We start from the raw sequence: 18,688 nt of genomic DNA, 5'->3' as shown, positions 1-18,688 counted from the left end.
GTCAGCCACACCCTTAGAAAAATTACCAATGAAAGTTGAAAAATTGCTCCCTTAATTGTAGCATTAGTTCAAGAATTTTTTTTGAAAGAATAGTGCCATATTTATTAAAGAGATTTTTGAGGAACAAAAAAACACAGTCAAAAATTTGAGGGCAATATACTGCTACTGATTTTACTCTAGAAATGAACCAAATTATTTTTAGTTGCTGTAGAGGTACTCCACTAAATCTGTAAACATGTTTTTTTGTTTTGTTTTGTTTTGTTTTTTGCGTCTGCAGCGCAAATCCAGAAAAACCTTGTGCATCATCATTCTTATCCTTGTCATTGGAGTTGCGATTATCAGTCTCATCATATGGGGATTGAACCACTGAAGTTATAAAGGAGCACACTGTCGCACTACATGGTCTAAATTATGTAGGAAGATTCCTGTAATCATGTTTTTTTAATTATTATTTTAAAGCTATTGTATAAAGGATGGTTCCCATACTTTGTTATTTTTATTGGGGGGGTTGGGGTGGTTCCTTTGGATTAAATCTGATATTTTCTAATACTGAAAGATTTTCTAAATGTCACTGCTGACATAACTCCCTTGGTCTTCAATTTAATAGTTGTTAAGTTTTTGCCCACATTGCATATGCCTTTCATTTATAATTTATTTACCCTGCTTGACTTAGTTTTGGGAATTCGTAAATTTAAAGGTGTGTGTATTCTGTTTGCATCTCCCTGTCACTGTGACACACCTAGATGTGTGTTACTTCAATTAAAATTCTCAAATTTAATTTTGATTTGCTTCAGCAGGGAAAATATTCTCAATAATGTAAAATAATTAAGGTCTATACATGGGTTGTATTTTTCTGGTTCACAACAGCACAAAGTGTCTTTCATTTTTTTCTTGGTTTTCTTTTAAGATCTTTTTTACCCTGAAGTCGGTGAATACTTTTCTAGTTTATTTGATACTCCTTCTGTGTATATATTAAGCTTTTGCTGTAGATTGCCTAGTAAAATTACTAAGGGTAGGTTGTTTTCACATATGGTCTATTTAAGTCTGATGTTTACGGGGGAAAGTGTAGTTACTAAAAATGTTTAACATAATTTGGAAGAAGAGTATGAACAACCAATACCAATACCTATTGCGTTTGGATTCTTAAGACCCCAGTTTGTTATTCCACTAAACTAGTTATCTTAACCATATCATCTGGTTTTGTGGGCTGTTATTTACCTTCCCTTATGTCTTATAGAATAATGGTTAATATTTTTAGGTCAGAATTACTTTTGGAAAGTAACTTTCCCACAATTAACTGTTTTTGAGCACCTGACAAAATTTAGTGTTTACCTTGCGTGCCATTTTGTGTCATCCTTCATTAGAAAAGCAATTGGAGGTTTGCCAGTTATCTCACTTCCCTTTTTAAATCAATGTTGTTTTAATGCACTAATCTGAATTCTGTAAAGAGGATTATCTTAGTTTATACTTTGTATTTTATAATGTTCTTGTATAGCAGTTCGGTACTGAAGGCGGTGTTTAACTTGGCAAGCTCTGAGACTTCAATAAGTAGCTAAGTAAACCACATCTTTGCAACCAAAATAAAGATGAGTTAAAAGGTATCTGGTTAGGCCTAGTTCATGAGGACTATGCTCTGGTGGGACCACAGGTCACCTGATACTTAGTGCTGTGCTGCCTGAAACCTCAGCATGGAGACATCACCACATGCACTGTGGCCATTCAGCATCTTTCTGGAGCACCAGTTCACTCCAGGTTTTTATTTTAGGGTATCATCGATTTTACCTACTTTGTCAGACTGGTAGAAGTTGCTTTGCATATCAGAAAAACTCCATTTTTTTCCACAAAAGGGATTACAGAAAACTCTTTTGTGAGTGAGTGATTGGAACTTAGAGACTCCTGTTGCCAGAATCAGACTGCCCTAGAACAGAATGGACAATGCAGGAAGGAGAGTTCACACAAACAGCACCTGTTCTGAGGCCTGTGCCAGCCCACCAGGCCTGCTCAAATGTGGTCTTTACTTCAAGTGCACAGAGGCACATGAGGTTTCTGGTGATAAACCAGCGTCTTACTGCTGTTTTAAAGTCCCATCCCCATGGCTTTCACAATCAGTTCCGTTTTTTTGCTGTACTTGATAAAATGTTTATTCTCATACAGGTCAAGTACATTTACTTCTATTCACAGTGAGTACCCAATAACAACAAAAGCGCTTACAAATTTGGGGGGCGTGATTTTAGTACCTTTATTTGAAGTGTAATCATTTTAAATTATTATTATTTTAACTGGGGCAGTTATCAGTGGTTTAAACAGGAACTTTAGTGGCTTCAATTCGTTTAAGAAACATATTAAGTTTGAGGGAAAAATTTCCCATGAAATATTTGGAACGTAAGAGTAGTATTGATTAGAGAAAATTAAATAAGAAACATAGTATGGTAGCCAAATTTTTTTTTAAATCTTGAACTTTTCTGTAGGTCAGTTTTAGAATTGCTGTGAAAAGTGAAGGTTGCCCTGTGGAGAATAAAATTAGAGTTGTTTTCATAACTGACAGCATGGTGAATCCATTTGAGTCAAAGTGAAGAATTTCCTCATCAAGTGACTATACATTTGTTTTTGTGTGCTCAAAAGAAATACTCAAACACAGACTGATATTAACCAGCCAGGTAAATTGAATGACAGTGTGGCATTAGGTATTTGGCTGTTGTATTGGTCGTTAAATACTATGGTTTTGCAATATGATTGATGGTAAAAGAGTGATGTCATATTGATACTAGAGTAGCTTGTTTTTTTAGTAGGCGTGGGACCATCTCTTTTACAAGTGCAACTCAGTCTAGGACAGCCATGGATGCAGTGTCTGGAGTTGGACCCTCTGAGCCCGCTGGCTGCCCCAGTAGCATCTGCATTGGTGACCAAGGACACTGCACTTTGAAGAGGTCGCCACTGGGTTATTTAGTGTCTTCACTGCTTTTGTTAAAAATTGTAAAATTTTGTACACAAAAAGTTGTGTTTTTGAATATCAATTGTTTAGACACACCTACAATGATAAATAAGTGCCTTTAAAGGCCCCTCTTTCGATGAAATACATCTGTGGTTTAGCAAGGAAAGTATAAAATAGTTTATGTAGTTGGTATAATTTTTATTTGTGTCTTCGTGTAGAAAAAATGAATGTCATAATAAAATATAAAACTTACGTAAAGAAAATAAAGTCATTGTCCACCTTAATAGCGAAGGTCCACAAGGGTAACTTATGCAGCATTTATTTTTTTTGAAAGTCAAAATTGAATTTATTTCTTTCACATGGCTGGTTTGCTGCAATATGAAGTTTCAGAATGGGCTGAAGTAAGTTGATTGAGGGATTTGAGTTGAATGACATTTTCAAGTTCATTTAAATATGATAAAAATTCATTGGTGGTAAATAACATCTGTCTTTCCTGGAAAAAAAAAGTTGTGTATTTTCATGATTCAGTTAAAACAAAAAATGAGCCTGTGAATCCCAGGCCTTTTTAGTCCTCCATAACGTTTGAACAGTTTGACTTGTCAGCAAAGAAATACACTTATCAAATTTTAAACCAGTGGGAGCCTGAAAGTGTTACAGTGTACTGCTTCTTTGACAAAATTCTCTGTTTAACAACTACCCTAACATAATTTATAAATCAATTAAGATAAAACCATTTTTTCTGAGTATTTAGGAATTTGTGTCCTCAAAATACTGTGACATGAGAGATAGGAAAGAAATTACCTGGTTGCCAGACATGCACGATTATCTTTCCTCATTTCAGCTGGATTTTCCAAAGTCAGTAGATTGGATAAAGCAGCATCTCATTCACTGAGGTCACAAGATAGGTAGGAAACTTTTCTTTAATGTGAATTTTGCATATTTTAACAATTCAGTTAGAAAAACAGAAACCACTTGATGGATTATAAGTGTAAAGTGTTTTAACATAGGGAATTAGACATCAAAAGGGTGGGTGAGGAAGGTGTCTGCAGCCCCAAAGTGGGTGGATCTCAGGAGCTGGCCCAGGCACTGCTGTGACTCTTGAGAACATCCAGAAGGCTGTGCTGTTGGCGTGCAGCACTGACAGTGTGTCTCAGGGAGCTGTCCCCAGCTGTCAGCTGTTAATAGCTCCAAAGCCAGTGCCTTGCAAGAGATTTTGAAACTGCTGTGAAACTCATGTCCTCTGCCCGCCTACACTTCTGTCTGCAGTGGCCTCTGAGGAAAGATGGTCTCTCCTTTTCTCATGGAAATGCCCGTCACTGGTCAACTCTCAACTTAGAACCAGAGACAGAAGGAGTTTGTGGGAAGTGTGGTTTCTGGTCTACCTGCACTGCAGAGGACATTCTAGAAAGAGAAGTGAGTTGACAGTCTAGCATAATTGTGAAACAAACACTGAGATGTACAGTTCAAACCACGTGAAGTGGAAGCCTCAGAATTCTCCTCACTGTCATTAAAGATTCTTTGATGGAAAAATTTAGAAGCATTGGCTCTAGATGGTAAGCAAGTCATTTTTTTCCAACCAAAATAAAAAATACATATACTAAGCTTCTGGGGCCCCAGGACTTAACACAGTTTCCTTCCTTCCTTCCCTTCCTCCCTCCCGTAGTAGTTGCTTAATAAATACTTAATTTGGCACTTATTTGGGGCCGGCTTTTTGCCAGGCTACTACATGCCTGGGCATAGTGTTCTAAGAGTGAACCAAAAGAATAAGCTTCCTGCCCTCAGGGAGTTTATGTTTTGTTATTTGGCATATAAAAAGAACTTGGTGTGTTAAAAGAAGGGAAATAGCTGTGTGAAAGGAATGAGGCAAGGAAGAAAGGGAATATCTAAATATAAATCTCCGTTTGGACCAGCCTCCTGTTTATCCAGTTTTCCTTACTAAGTAACTGAATTTCATTTTCTTTTCTTAATTGACAGACTACCAGAAAATTGCTAGTTTTCTAAAGCGAAACTACTGATTTGAGTGATGATCTGTGTGTAATGGCTCCAAAAAGGAGCCGTTCTCTTGGTGGCAGCAGTTGGATTCAGAGCTTGGGCATCCTGATCATCAGGACAGACATTTACAGGATATGTATAGAATTACTGCCCCAAATAGAGGGCAAAGCACTAGACAGAAGGGTGAGATCCAAGGGGAATTTGGAATCTATATTTCATCAGAATGCACTCAAAGCAAAAACAGTAAGTATGCTCCATATAAAGAAATGTTTCTTAAAATGTTTTTAATTTAACCCTACCCATCCCTTGGCAAATCTTTTTCTTTTAAATCAAATAGGAATAAAGAAGAAAATCTTCCTATTGGCCCATTTTCTCATTATTCAAATACCATATCAATACACCAATTTTAATTCTTTGTTTTTGTAATCATTTGGTTAACATGAATATTACGTAATATTTTTCTCCAAATAATCCTAATTTTAAATGCAGAAATAGAGCTAAATAACACACTAAATAGGTTTTTGTAGACACTGTAGCTTCTGGCAAGTTTTTAAGAGGTTGGTCACTTAATTGCTTAGAGTGGGATTCCCGTAGGTTTTGTGTAGTGATGGCATTTATGCTTAAAATGTAAGTGGTGGAAGGCAAAACCAGATTTCCTGTCCAGTCGTTACACGCACAACACCTCTGCTTGTTGGAGAGGGAGTTTTCTAGAACTGAATTGAATCTTTAAATAAACTTGAAAGGGCATTAATTCCCACTTTGGCCAACCCAAAGTACAAATTTTTAAGTGTTTACTGTAAGTATCGTTAGACAGTAGTTACTAACTCCAACACCTAATAGCATTGGTAGAAAGCTTATAAATGCAGTTATTTAGCCTCGACTAAGATTTTTCTGATACCTAGTTTCACTTTTTAATGCCCTCTGAAAGTTTTTTGATCAATTGTTTAATGGGAGATCTGAAATATTAAACTCAGACCAGAAAGAAGAGAACCTGTTTTCTAGAAATTAGGTTTTTAATCCACGTAAGATGCAAGCTTTTGCTTTTTTAATAACTTGTATAGCTAAAAACTTGACGGTGAAAAGCTCTCAGATCAAAGCTGATCCTTCTGTCAGTAATGATTCTAAAAATAAGCAAGATTTTAATGGGGAATATATTTTATTTCATTCTTATCTCAAACCTAGGTGCTGTGGTCGTTTTGAGTTCATTTCGAGGCATTTTCAGTGTGCCTCAGGCCACATCCAACCTCTTCCCAGGGCCAGATTTAATGTTCAGCCGCATAAAGGTTATCATAGTTTTAACATTTAAGTACTATTTTGCAGTGGGTATATACCAAAATTTGCTAATAGTAAGATAACCTTAGTTATATATCATTCACGTTAGTTCTATCTTGGAGGCAATAAATAAACATTTCTTGTTCAAGAAATTCATGTTAGTTCTATCTTGGAGGCAATAAACAAACATTTTTTGTTCAAAATTAGGGCTACCCTATTGTCCTTATGTCTTTTCCTGATCTGTGGTCAAACATTTTTCTTAGTCATTTAGAAATTTTCTATGTTGTTTTAAATTTTCTTTAAATCTAGAATGGAGTATGTGACCAATACTTTCCTTTGGAATGGTATGGACATTTGAAATAAAGAGCCCATTCTTTATAAAGTATAAAATATGTTTAATGCTAGTATTTTTAACTAAACTTTTGAGAAACTAGATTCACATGCTGTTGTAAGAAATAATACAGAGACCTCTTTCGTGTACCTTTCACTTTGTTTCCCACACAGTGAACATCTTTCACAACTGTCATACAATATCATACCCAGGATACTGACACTTATAGCTAAGATAGAGAACGTTTCCACACGGAACTTTTTCTAGCACAGGGATCCCTCATCTTGCTTTTGATGACCATACCCACTTCACTCCCATCCCTACTCCTTTCTTAACCCTTGGCAACCATAATCTGTTCTCCATTTTTATAGTTTTTTTTTTTTTCATTTCAATAAAGCTGCATAACTGGAATCATAATAATATGTAACCTTTTGGGATTGGCTTTTTTTCATTTAGCTTGATTTTCTGGAGGTTAATCCAGCTTATTATGTGTATCAAGTCTATTGACAGGTACTTTTTAGTGTGAATAGAATCCCATAGTATAGATGTACCACAGTTTGTTTAACTGTTCACCTGCTGAGAGACATTGGGCCAGTTTTTGGCTACTATAAATAAAGTTGCTATAAACATTTGTGTACAAGTTTTTGTGTGAACATAATCTAGTTTTCTGGGTCAAATGCCCAGCAGTTATATAGTACTTGGGTCATATAGTAGTTGAACGTTTAGTTTTTAAGAAATTGCCAAACTTATACCAAGTAGCTGTACTATTTTATATACCCACCAGTGGTGTATGAGTGATCCAGTGGCTTCATGTCCTTTTCAGCATTTGGTGGTGTCTCTCTTTTATTTTAGTCATTCTGATAAGTGTATAGTGACAGCTCATTGCAGTTTTGATTTACCATTTTCCCTTCGCTAATGGCAATGATGTTGAGCATCTTTGTTTCATATGCTTATTTGCCACCTGTATCTCTTCTTTAATGACATGTTTCTTCATGTCTTTTCTAATTGGATTTTTTTTCTGTTGAGTTTTGAGGGCTTTTAAATAATGTGTGTGTGCGCCTCTGTGTGTGTGTGTGTATTTTTTTCTAGATACTAGTCCTTTGTTGGATGTGTGATTTGCAAATATTTCCTCCCAGTCAGTAGCATGTCTTTTCATTTCTCTTTTCTGGGCCTTTCACAGGGCAGAAGTGTTTAATTTTGATGAAGTCCACTCTATCCATTTTTCTTTTTATGGATCATGCTTCTGGTATCAAGAACTTTGCCTCTCTCCTTAGATCCCCCAAATTTTCTCTTTTATGTTGTTTTCTAAAAGTATTATAGTTTACGTTTTACTTTTAAGTCTATATTCCATTTTCAGTTAATTTTGTATAAAATGTGAGACTTAGGTCTGGGTTCATTTTTTTTGTTGTTGCCTATGGATATTCAATTACTCCAACATGATATTTGTCGAAAAGGCTCTTTTTTGTCCATTGAATTGTTTTTGCACCTCTGTCAAAAATCAGTTGAGCAAAAATGAGTTAATGAGAAATCAGTTGGGCACATTCGTGTGGGTCTATATCTGGGTTTTCTATTCTTTTCCATTAGACTATGTGTCTATACCTCCACCAACACCAAAATCTTGATTACTGTAGTAAGTCTTGAAATCAAATAGGCTGGTTTATTCCACTTTCTTTTTCAAAATTGTTTTAGCCACTTAGTTCCTTTGTCTTCCCATATAAACTTTGGAATAATCTTGTCTGTATCTATTCAAATATCTTACTGGGATTTTGACAGGAACTATGTTATACCTATACATCAATTTGGGGAGATTTGACATCTTTACCATGTTAAGCCTTCCCGATCATGATCACAGGATCACTTCACTTCATTTCAGTTAAATTTTGTTTTCCTTCATCAGTATTGTGTGGTTTTCAGCATACAAGGTCTGTACATGTTTTGTTAGATTTATACCTAAGCAATTTAATTTTTGAGAGAGATCGTAAATGGCATTGTATTTTGAATTTCCTGTTCACATGTCTATTCTAAGTACATAGAAATAAAGTGAATTTTTCTATTTTGTATACTGAGACCTTATTGAGCCCACTTACTCATTTTAGGGGATTTTGATTGATTCCTTGGGATTTTTTTTTATATAGATAGTTATGTCATCTGCAAATAATGAATAGTTTTATTTCTTCATTTCTGACCTGTATTCCTTTTTTTTCCTTTCATTCCCTTAATGCAGTGGGTAGAAATTCCAGCAGAAATAAAAGCAGTGAGAGTAGAGATCCTTGGCTTGTTTCTGGTCTTAGGCAGAAAGGATTCAGTGTTTCACCATGAAGTATAATGTTAGCTGTAGGTTTTTAAAGTAGATGCTCTTGCTAAAGTTAAGGAAGTTATCTTTTATTCCTTTTTTTCTGCAAGTTTTTATTATGAATTTTATGTTGAATTTTGTCAAATGCTTTTTCTGCATTAATTTATATAATGCCATTTTTCTTCTTTAGCCCATTAATGTGGTGGATACATTGATTGATTTTTGAATGTTGAACCATTGTTACATCCCTGAGATAAACTCCACTTGGTCATGGTGTATCTTTGTATATATAGCTTAATTCTTTTGGCTAATATTTTGTTAAGGATTTTTGCATCTGTTTTAATGCGACATACTGGTTGGTGGTATCAGGGTAATACTAGCTTCAAAATGAACTGGAAAGTATTCCTTTCTCTTCTGTTTTCTAAAGCAGATTGTATAGAATTGGTGTCAGCGCTTTTTAAAACATTTGATAGAACTTTCCAATGAAATTTGGGCCTGGAGATTTTGGGGGAGGGAGTTCTTTTTATTGTAATTTCCACTTTTACAATAGTTTTATGGCTGTTTAATTTATCTATTTCATATTGAGTTGTGACAGTTTGTATTTTTAGATGAATTAGTCCATTTCATCTAAGCTCTCAGATTTATATGTAGAGTTTTTGGTTGTATTTTTTGTTAGACTTTTGATGTCTGATATTCCAAAACTCCTTCATTTATCATTTCCTTTCTGTTTAGAGCACTCCTTTAGCCTTATTATTATTATTGTAGTTCCATTGGCAACAAATTCTCTCAGTTTTCTTTCATCTGAAAATGTCTTGATTTTCCCTTCATATCTGAAGAATATTTACATTAGACATAGACTTGTAGGTTTATAGTTCTTTTCTTTCAGCACTTGAAAATTGTTCTGCCACTTCCAGCCAAGAGGGGTGGCTCACGCCTGTAATCCCAGCACTTTGGGAAGCCAAGGCGGGCAGATCACTTGAGGTCAGGAGTTTGAGACCAGCCTGGCTAACATGGTAAAACCCCGCCTCTACTAAAAATACAAAAATTAGCCGGCATGGTGGTGCACATCTGTAATCCCAGCCATTTGGGAAGCTGAGGCAGGAGAATCACTTGAACCCGTAGGCGGAGATTACAGTGAGCTGAGATCGCACCACTGTACTCCAGTCTGAGCAACAGAACGAGACTCCTTGTCAAAAAAAAAAAAAAAAAAAAAAAAAGGAAAGAAAATTTCATGGTTCCCCATGAGAAATCCAGTTTTTTAAATTGTTTTGGTCCCTATAGATAGGTGTCATTTGTCTTTTTTCTTTTTCTTTTTTTCCTTTGTGTTTAGTTTTTAGTTGTTTAACCATGATGTATCTTGTAGATTTGGGGGGTTTATTATATTTGAGGTCTTCTCACCATCTATATGTTTATGTCTTTTGCCAATTTTGGGGAGTTTTCAGCTATCATTTTTTTCAAGAACTTTTTCAGTCTTCCTTCTTTCTTCTTTCTTTTGAGACTTTGATGACACAAATGTTAGATTTATTGTGGTTCCGTAAGTCCCTGAGGTTCTGTTCATCTTTGTTCTGCCTGTTTTCTTCTGTTGTTCAGACTGTGTAATTTCTATCATTTTATCTTCAGATTTATTCATTCTTTCTGCAGTAGCTTCCATTCTGCTATTGAGCCTATCAATTAAGTGTTTCATATTGATTCCTGCATTTTTCAATTTTAAAATCTCTGGCCCTTTACCGAAAATGTTGGTTGACCCCTGGAGTATAAACCTATACTATAGAAGAGAGTATCAATTTTTTTTTTTTTTTGAGAGGATCAATTTAAACAAAAGTTGGTCTCTTTAAATAAATAAAGTACACATAACTTGGTGAAACCGATTTGGAAAAAAACAGAAGACATAAAGAATTTAGGAATGAAAGTACAGATAAATAACCAAACATAGATTTTAAAATAATAAGACACTATAAACAACTTTATGCCAATATATCACAAAACAGAAAATGAATAATTTATATGAAAAATGCAAATTACCAAAAGTAGATGATTTCTGCTTCCTGCCATATGGTTGACTAAGGTATACTCAAGGATCCTCCTGCTAAAATACAGTTAGTTCTTGGATAAAATACAACACACATAATATTAGTTCATTTCCTGGCTCATTAGAAAGAAAGATAATCACTAAAGGCTATTACCAATGAGAGTGGGCTAAAATTAAAGTAGTTGAGAAACAGGAAAACTGTGCCTCTGAGACTTAAGCCATGGACTCCAGGCAAAGTAAAGAAAGTGAACCTAAGACTCCTTCATAAAACCAGGAATGCTTTAAAGCATTAAAGTAGTCCTAAGTCAGTGGACTCTGGTGGTTACTCTAAGAAGTGGATGAAAATCCCCTCCGAAGGAAAGCCTCCCTAATTAATGCTTCTAGATTAATCAAACATGCAAGGAAACACACCATTTGCATTGAGAAACAGTAGATTTAGATATTCAAGGATTTCAGGTATTGCAATTAGCAGAAGTAGAATAACAGTTATATGTTTAAATAATGTATGAATTAAAACGAACATGAAATGAGAGATGTGTTAAAAGGCAGATATTAAAAAGAACCAAAGACAACTTAGGTATGAAATTTAATTATTGAAATATATAACATAATGAATGGTTTAAGAGCAGATTCACCACAACTAAAGGAATTGTTGACTATCAAGTTTTAACTGAGGAAACAACATATTGCAGCAAAAACAGATAAAGGGATAGAAAATATGAATTAGAGATTATGAGACCTGAAGGATAGAATGGGAAGGTTTAATATGTGCTGATTGGAGTCTAAGAAGTAAAAAATAGAAAAAAATTGAGGTAATTGCTGACAAATTTCCAGAGCTAAGAAAAGCCTGGGACCTGGTATGGTGGCTTATGCCTGTAATCACAGCATTTTGGGAGGCCAAAGCAGAAGGATCACTTGAAGCCAGGAGTTTGAGATCAACCTGGGAAATGAAGCAAGAGCCCCCACTCCATCTCTACAAAAAAAATTAAGAATTAGCCGGATGTGGTGACATGAACCAGTAGTCACAGCTACTTGGGAGGCTCAAGTGGGAGGATCACTTGAGCCCAAGAGTTCAAGACCAGCCTGAGCAACATGGTGAAACTCCATCTGTACAAAAAATACAAAAATTAGCCAGGCATGGTGGCACACACCTGTAGTCCCAGCTACTCAAGAGGCTGAGGAGGGAGGATCACACAAGCCCAGGAGTTCAAGGCTGCGTGAGCTATGATGGTGCCACTGTACCCTGTCTGAAAAAAAAAAGTGGATCCACATATACAAGAAGCAAAATGTATATCAACCAGGAAAAGGAAGCCAATGTATATTCATTATACTCAAACTTCAGAACAATAAAGGCAAAGATATCTTAAAAGCAGCCAGAATAACTTATCCACTTTTAAAGGAATAACGAATTGACAGACCTTTTTTTTTTTTTTTTTTTTTTTGAGACAGAGTCTTGCTCTGTCACCCATGATGGAGTGCAGTGGTGTGATTTCTGCTCACTGCAACCTCCATTTCCCGGGCTCAATTGATTCTCCTGCCTCAGCCTCCTGAGTAGCTGGGAGTACAGGTGTGCGCCACCACAACCTGGCTAATTTTTTTGTATTTTTAGTAAAGACGTGATTTTGCCTTGTTGGCCAGGCTGTTCTCGAACTCCTGACTTCAGGTGATCTACCTGCCTTGGCCTCCCAAAATGCTGGGATTAGAGGCGTGAGCCACTGCACCTGGCCGACAGTAGACTTTTCAGTGCCAAAACTGGAAGGCAAAAGACAGTGGAATAACATCATTAAGGTACTGAGAGAATAACTCAATAGAATGAGTGCCCAGTGAAATTATCTTTCAAAATCAAGGGTATATTAAAAACACTTTTTTCTCAAAATGAGAATTTACAAACAAGGGACTTTCACTTAAGAATAAAGATGAATTTTAGAGTACAGCAAAATGACTAGGAGGAAAGTCTGAGATGCAAGAAGGTATGGTGAGCTAAAAAATCAGTAATCATGGGAAATGTAAATAAATACTGTCTATATTAAGAAGTATTTACTCTGTGGAGTAAAAAAGAGCGTAATTAAAATACTAGCAACATTTTACATAACTCAGGAAATGTATATGTGGGGAAAGTGTCCGGGAGCACTTAGAAGTTAGTGTGAGTGCTCCAAGATCCTGATACTCTTTAGGATGGAAGTTAAGATAATGAATGACTTTAGATGTTGTTAATCTAAGTACTTAACAGGAAATTTTCAGATAACCTTTAAAGAATAGCAATACAATATAACTTTCAAACCAGTAGAGAGGAAACATTCTGAAATAAGGGAAAAACACTTTAGGAATCCCAACTTTGATAGACCACAAAAATGCAAGAAGGAAGAAAAAGCATAGAAAAAGCAAAGAAATGGCATAGTATATAATAAATGGTTACAATAAATATAAATTGCCTATCTCACCAGATTAATAAAAAAAAAAGTCTACCTTGTTCAATATATACAGTTTACAAAAGACAGTACAAGGACAGAGAAAGACAAAAAGTAGAATTAGGGAAAATAAAACAAGCAAATATACCTGGTTAGGATAGCTGTATCAGTATTAGCCTTACAAATATTAAAGTGAAAAGCATTAATAAGGATAAGGAGACTCTCAAAAATAATAAAAATTTCAACTGAAGTAGGTATAACAGTTCTAAACAAAGTTATTAAAGTAAAAAAAATGTAGAGGGCAAAACGGAAAAAAAACTATTATGTTGTATTTGAAGTCACTCAATTTTTAGCTCGAGCAGCAAAAAAGTAAATAGAACAACATGGTAACCAAAGTTGATTCAATTAATACATAAAGGATCATGTTCCCCCAATTTAGAGCATGCGCATATTTCTTAAGCATGTATAAAAGATTTAGAAGGAAAATGATAAAGGAATGTTTTGGGGACCTCTGATAGGGAAAGATTTCTTAGAAAATCTGCAAAAGATATTAACCATAATCTACATAAAGTCAACTGTTTTATTTCAAGCCTCTCTGGAAATAGTTTTGTTGACTGATAAGAAACGCTCTATGTCAGTCAGCTAATCAATGTCTAGTGAGTCTAACTCTTTCCACTACACAGTAAGTTGCATCTTATGGTGTTTTACTTAAAAGCCTGGTGTCAAATGTTACACGCACAAAAACTTATTAGTATCTTTTTAACCAATGTATCTTAGGAGATATGGAATTATTTCTAACACACTGGTTGTATTTACTAGTTTTCCGCTGAGCCATGATAAAAATAGAAGTCACATCGTCACTATTTCTTGCTTGTCCAACCCAGTGTCTATGGTACCCTCGGCAGTTATTCATGGCTCCTAGGCCTTCTTTTAGAGTATTGTCTCTCTTCTATTGGCTTTGGATGGAATTGACTCCATCCTAACTGCAGAAATGATAGGCACTGCTTTACATAAATCAGTCAGCCTAATAGCATTCTTTTTGCCTCAGAGGTTGGTTCAGAGATGGGGAAAAACCGACTCTAGGCAATCAGCTTGTGACTTACTTTCCTCCAATTGGTGATCCAATTAGGGCAGTGTGTGGAATGTGCTGCTCTGTATGTGCAGCCAGATGCTCATGTTCATAAAAAACATTTTAATACTGTGATGGAAGATACAGCTTCGAGACAAAGACACAAGCTTAGGTAGAGTCATTCATTCATTCAGTAAGCATTTGCTGAGTGCTTAATAAATGCTGGGCCCTGAGAAAAAGCAAAATCTTATTCAGCACATTCTGACATTGGGGACAATGCGATAGTTGATAGCTTCCACACTTAATTAGAAACAAAGATTATCTCTTAAAACCTCATTCTTGTATCTAGGAAGACTTTTGTTTTCCCAATCAGAAATTGTGGTTCCAGAAAAAGAACAAGACAATGAAAACATTGTATAAAAGGTTTCTTTCAAACTTTTTTCAATTGACAGTTTTTCACCCCAATCATCTTGATGCAGAGAGGCTTCAGAAACACAAGTGACTCTGTGTTCAGACCAAGTACTTGGCCTCGAGAAGATGAATGATCAGACCAACTCACCATATGATTATAAGGGTCAGGTAGTTTAAAAAGAAATTACAATCTGAATTGAACCATGGATGAACAGTGTTGCTATTGAGCTTCGAATCCCAGCTAATAAGCATAACCTTGTAAAGAGAGGTTACTGTTTGGGAAACTGCATGTTCTTGCAGGAGGGCAAAGCTTTTGCAATATAAATAGTTGTAAGGGTACTAGCTTTCATCTTTAATACCTTAACCCTCTGTGTTTAGAGTTTTTGTATCCAGGGCTGAATTGAGAATTTTAGAAACCTTGAACACTGAAGAGATTGTAATAACAACCCCATGTGTAATTTATAAAATCTTCAAAAGAACATTTACTTTTTCAAAATGTTATAAAACTCTGAATACTGAAATGAAAATGGCTTCATTTTTACATTTTATTTCAAGACGCTACATAAATTCATCAAAGTTAAACTTTTCTTAGTCATTCCTGCTGTTTTGCTGGTGCCCTCGAAGACTCAGCTTGTTGGGTAATAATTCAGCACTGATTGCATTACAAGTATCTACTGATTTTCATGTAATTTTCCAAAATATAGATGGAGAAGAAGAACATTATTTCTGAGAGGAATTTGTGTATGGTGAAGAGTATGTTTTGAGCTTGGCTCCTCTAGACTTATTTTCTTCCTGAATGGGTCTAATAAGAAGCACCCTTCAATCCTAAATATATCTTTCTCTTACACAATGACAAGGTAATGTGGGTTTTAAAAAAACAATGCAGGTCTTCATCTTGGCACTGTAGAATGCTTGATGTACATTAAACATGATTGGAGGAGACATTCAGTTGGATAAGGGTCACTGTGATTCACTGTGATTCAAAAGGCCATGTCAGGCCCATTGCTCTGGCAAAATTTAATATGCAAGAGTTGGTAGGAATGTGCCTCAGAGAAGTAGGCTGAGGTTGAGCCAGTCATTTCTGACTAAATAAAGAAGAATGCTTGAAAATCTGTTCTTCCCTCATCCTCGAAGCTGTTAATGATTTGTAAAATTTTCCTTCTTTTTATTTGATCATAGTATTAAGAGCAAATTAAAAGACCAACAGCTCTTGCCTAAGGCTTCCAATATGACATTTGAGTATTATTATTGTTTTTTGTTTTCTTTTTTAAATCTAAAAACCTTCTGGAGCTCTCTGGAATAGAGAAAAAAAAAAGGTTGACATTCTTTTTTCTTTTTGGATAAATTGTTAACCAGAAAACATTTGTCATATCTAGATCTTAAAGCAAAAGTAAATATTATCTTCATTGAGAAAAACAATAATCTCAGTTCCTTACTTTGTATTTCAATACTTTTTCTTTAATTTTTGTTTCTCTCCTTAAGACTATTTCTAAATTATCTAAATTTAGTGGCATAATTGTCTCTTATATAACGATACTATTACTTGGAAGGCATTATTCTTTTTCATTGAAATATAATTCATCATTGAGAAATAAAGGCACAGACACACAGGCAAACACATACTACAATGGCACGATTTTATGTTTTGAATAGCATTTAAGTCACAATTTAATATGTGCTGCTTTTCTTTGGGTCATCAATTGTATTACATTCTCTTAGATTCTTAGTTTCTTTGACCTTAGAATTCCTTTAAAAATGATGATGGCTGTTGGGTTGGGAGCAGTTAACAGGGAAAGGAAAATAGTCTTTCAAAATCAGACTTTTAGGGAGATAAGTTGTTCCATTTAAATTACAATACTCAACTAGAGGATTTCAGAAGAAATGAGAACACTATAATTGAACCACAGTGCTTCTTATTTTGCCCCCCATGCCCGTCCCTTTTAACCCATAAAGAAATAGTTTTCTTTTATTGAAATTCTCTCCAGTGGATATTGACTAAAGTTATACAGCTGAAACAACCAGGAGAACCCATGCTTCTTTCTCCGTATAATAACCATTATAATGTAAGAAAAGTTACACTGGACAAGTTAGGCAAGGAAGACTTTATTCAAGACTATTGCAAAAGAGATCAAGACTATCACAATGGAGGAGAAATTGAACTCAATCACACTGAAACAGACAGGAGAATTTTAAGCATTGAGGTGAGTTAGTAAGTACTGAAAGACACTAGAGGTGAGATCGGTAAATGGGATCAGGCTATCTGTGTTTGCTAATTGGCACCTACTGAAGTTAGGCTTCTCCTTTCCCACAGATAGAAAGAAACAGAGGTGCAAGTTTTCTTGGTGATTACATTTCAAAGGCATGGTTCTTAGGCTTTGGAGAAAGATGCTCCTGGGTCGTAGAAGATTTACTTCACAAAGGGATAGAGAAAGAAATTATAATTGCAAGTTTTCTAAAGTAAATGATCTAAGAAAAGGGGTCTGTGCTCACAAAGAAACCTGTCTAAAGTTTAGTCAAGCTGAGGGGATTGTTGAAGCTGTCTTAGTTGTAATTGCTACTGTTTGTTGAGCTCTGCATGCCAGGTACTGAACTGTATGTTCTACTTAACATTTACTGGCAATCTTCCCATTAACCCTTTGGGGTAGCTTTTATTATCCCATTTTACCAAAGAGGGATTTTACAGATGAGAAATCTAAGGCTCAAAGAGTTTAACTTACCCACAGTCACACAGCAAGTAGATGCTAGAGCCAGAATTTGAACTGGGGAGCCTGCCTGTCTGCAGAGATCATACTTTTAATTACTAGACCATCCTACTTCATCTGTACTTCTACTGAATATTCAGAGAAGTGGTAGGATCATTGCCAAATACTTCTAGAGAAGGTACTTATAAAAGATTTGCTGTTGTCAAATCATCTTGGGAAGAATGCCCTTAATCACTATGGCAACACAATATTTATGCATACTTATCTGGACCCTGGGCATGCCTGCAAATGCAACAGCATGTTTCTTACTGTCAATTTTGGAGGATCCCCAGTTGATGTAGCTCTGTATTTGCTCATAAAAATTAGTTATAGTAGGATAAAAATGAGGAAAGACTAGGTATAGCCATTAAAAACACATGTTAGGAGCTGGATGTGGTGGCTTATGCCTGTAATCCTAGCACTTTGGGAGGCTGAGGTGGGTGGATCACTTGAGGTCGGGAATTCAAGACCAGCCAGGCCAAAATGGTGAAACCTCATCTCTACTAAAAATACAAAAATTAGCCAAGCATGGTGGAGCACGCCTGTAATCCCAGCTACTCAGGAGGCTGAGGTGGGAGAATTGCTTGAACCCAGGAGGCGGAGATTGCAGTGAGCTGAAATTGCACCACTGTACTCCAGGATGGGTGACAAAGTGAGACTCTGCTTCCAAAAAAAGGAAAAAGAAAAAAAACATGTTAGAATGCAAGGTTGATTTAATATCTGAAAGTGATTAATGTAATATGTTAATACGATAAAACAAAAACTCACATGATTTAGAAATGTTTTTGACAAAATCCAAACCTCATTCATGATAAAAACTCTCAACAAACTAGAAAGAAAAGAAATTTCTTTAGCTTGATTGATAAAGGGTATCTTCAAAAAACTCAAAGCTAACATCATCTATAATGGTGAAAAACAGAGTGCTTTGCTTCTGAGGTTGAGAATAGGAAAAGGATATTCATTCTTACTATTTTTATTTAACATCGTCATTGAGATTATAGCCATTGCAATAAGGTAAGAAAACGAAAGGTATCTGGATGGGAAATGAAGAAGTAAAACTCATTACTTGCAGATGACATGACTGTTTATGTAGAGAATCAGAAGTCTACAAAAAAGCAAATAGATTAACTGAGTTTTACAAAGTTGTAGGATACAAGATCGGTATGCAAAAAGTTATATTTCTGTATACCAGCAATGAACATTCTACAAA

The 18,688-nt window shown here is 35.5% G+C and overlaps 1 protein-coding gene and 1 long non-coding RNA gene across 2 annotated transcripts in view; both read left to right on the top strand.

Annotated features, from left to right (window-relative positions):
• Positions 1 to 3,199, top strand: part of STX7 (syntaxin 7) — a 55,343-nt gene extending 52,144 nt beyond the window's left edge. The window contains exon 10 of the mRNA XM_518745.8: positions 278 to 3,199. Within this exon, the coding sequence (XP_518745.1) occupies positions 278 to 370 (93 nt within the window). The 3' untranslated portion in view covers positions 371 to 3,199. The remainder of the gene's footprint in view (positions 1 to 277) is intronic.
• Positions 3,200 to 3,773: 574 nt separating this feature from the next.
• LOC134810374 (uncharacterized) lies at positions 3,774 to 15,253 on the top strand. The gene is made up of 4 exons (XR_010158202.1): positions 3,774 to 3,837; positions 4,199 to 4,485; positions 4,907 to 5,167; positions 14,779 to 15,253. It is a non-coding gene; the product is annotated as an uncharacterized LOC134810374 (long non-coding RNA).
• The last annotated feature ends 3,435 nt before the right edge of the window (positions 15,254 to 18,688 follow it).

Source organism: Pan troglodytes, chromosome 5 (assembly GCF_028858775.2).
Source record: "Pan troglodytes isolate AG18354 chromosome 5, NHGRI_mPanTro3-v2.0_pri, whole genome shotgun sequence".
NCBI classification, from domain to species: Eukaryota; Metazoa; Chordata; class Mammalia; order Primates; family Hominidae; genus Pan; species Pan troglodytes.
Note: the sequence above shows the minus strand (reverse complement) of the source record. Positions and strands in the feature narration are given on the sequence as shown.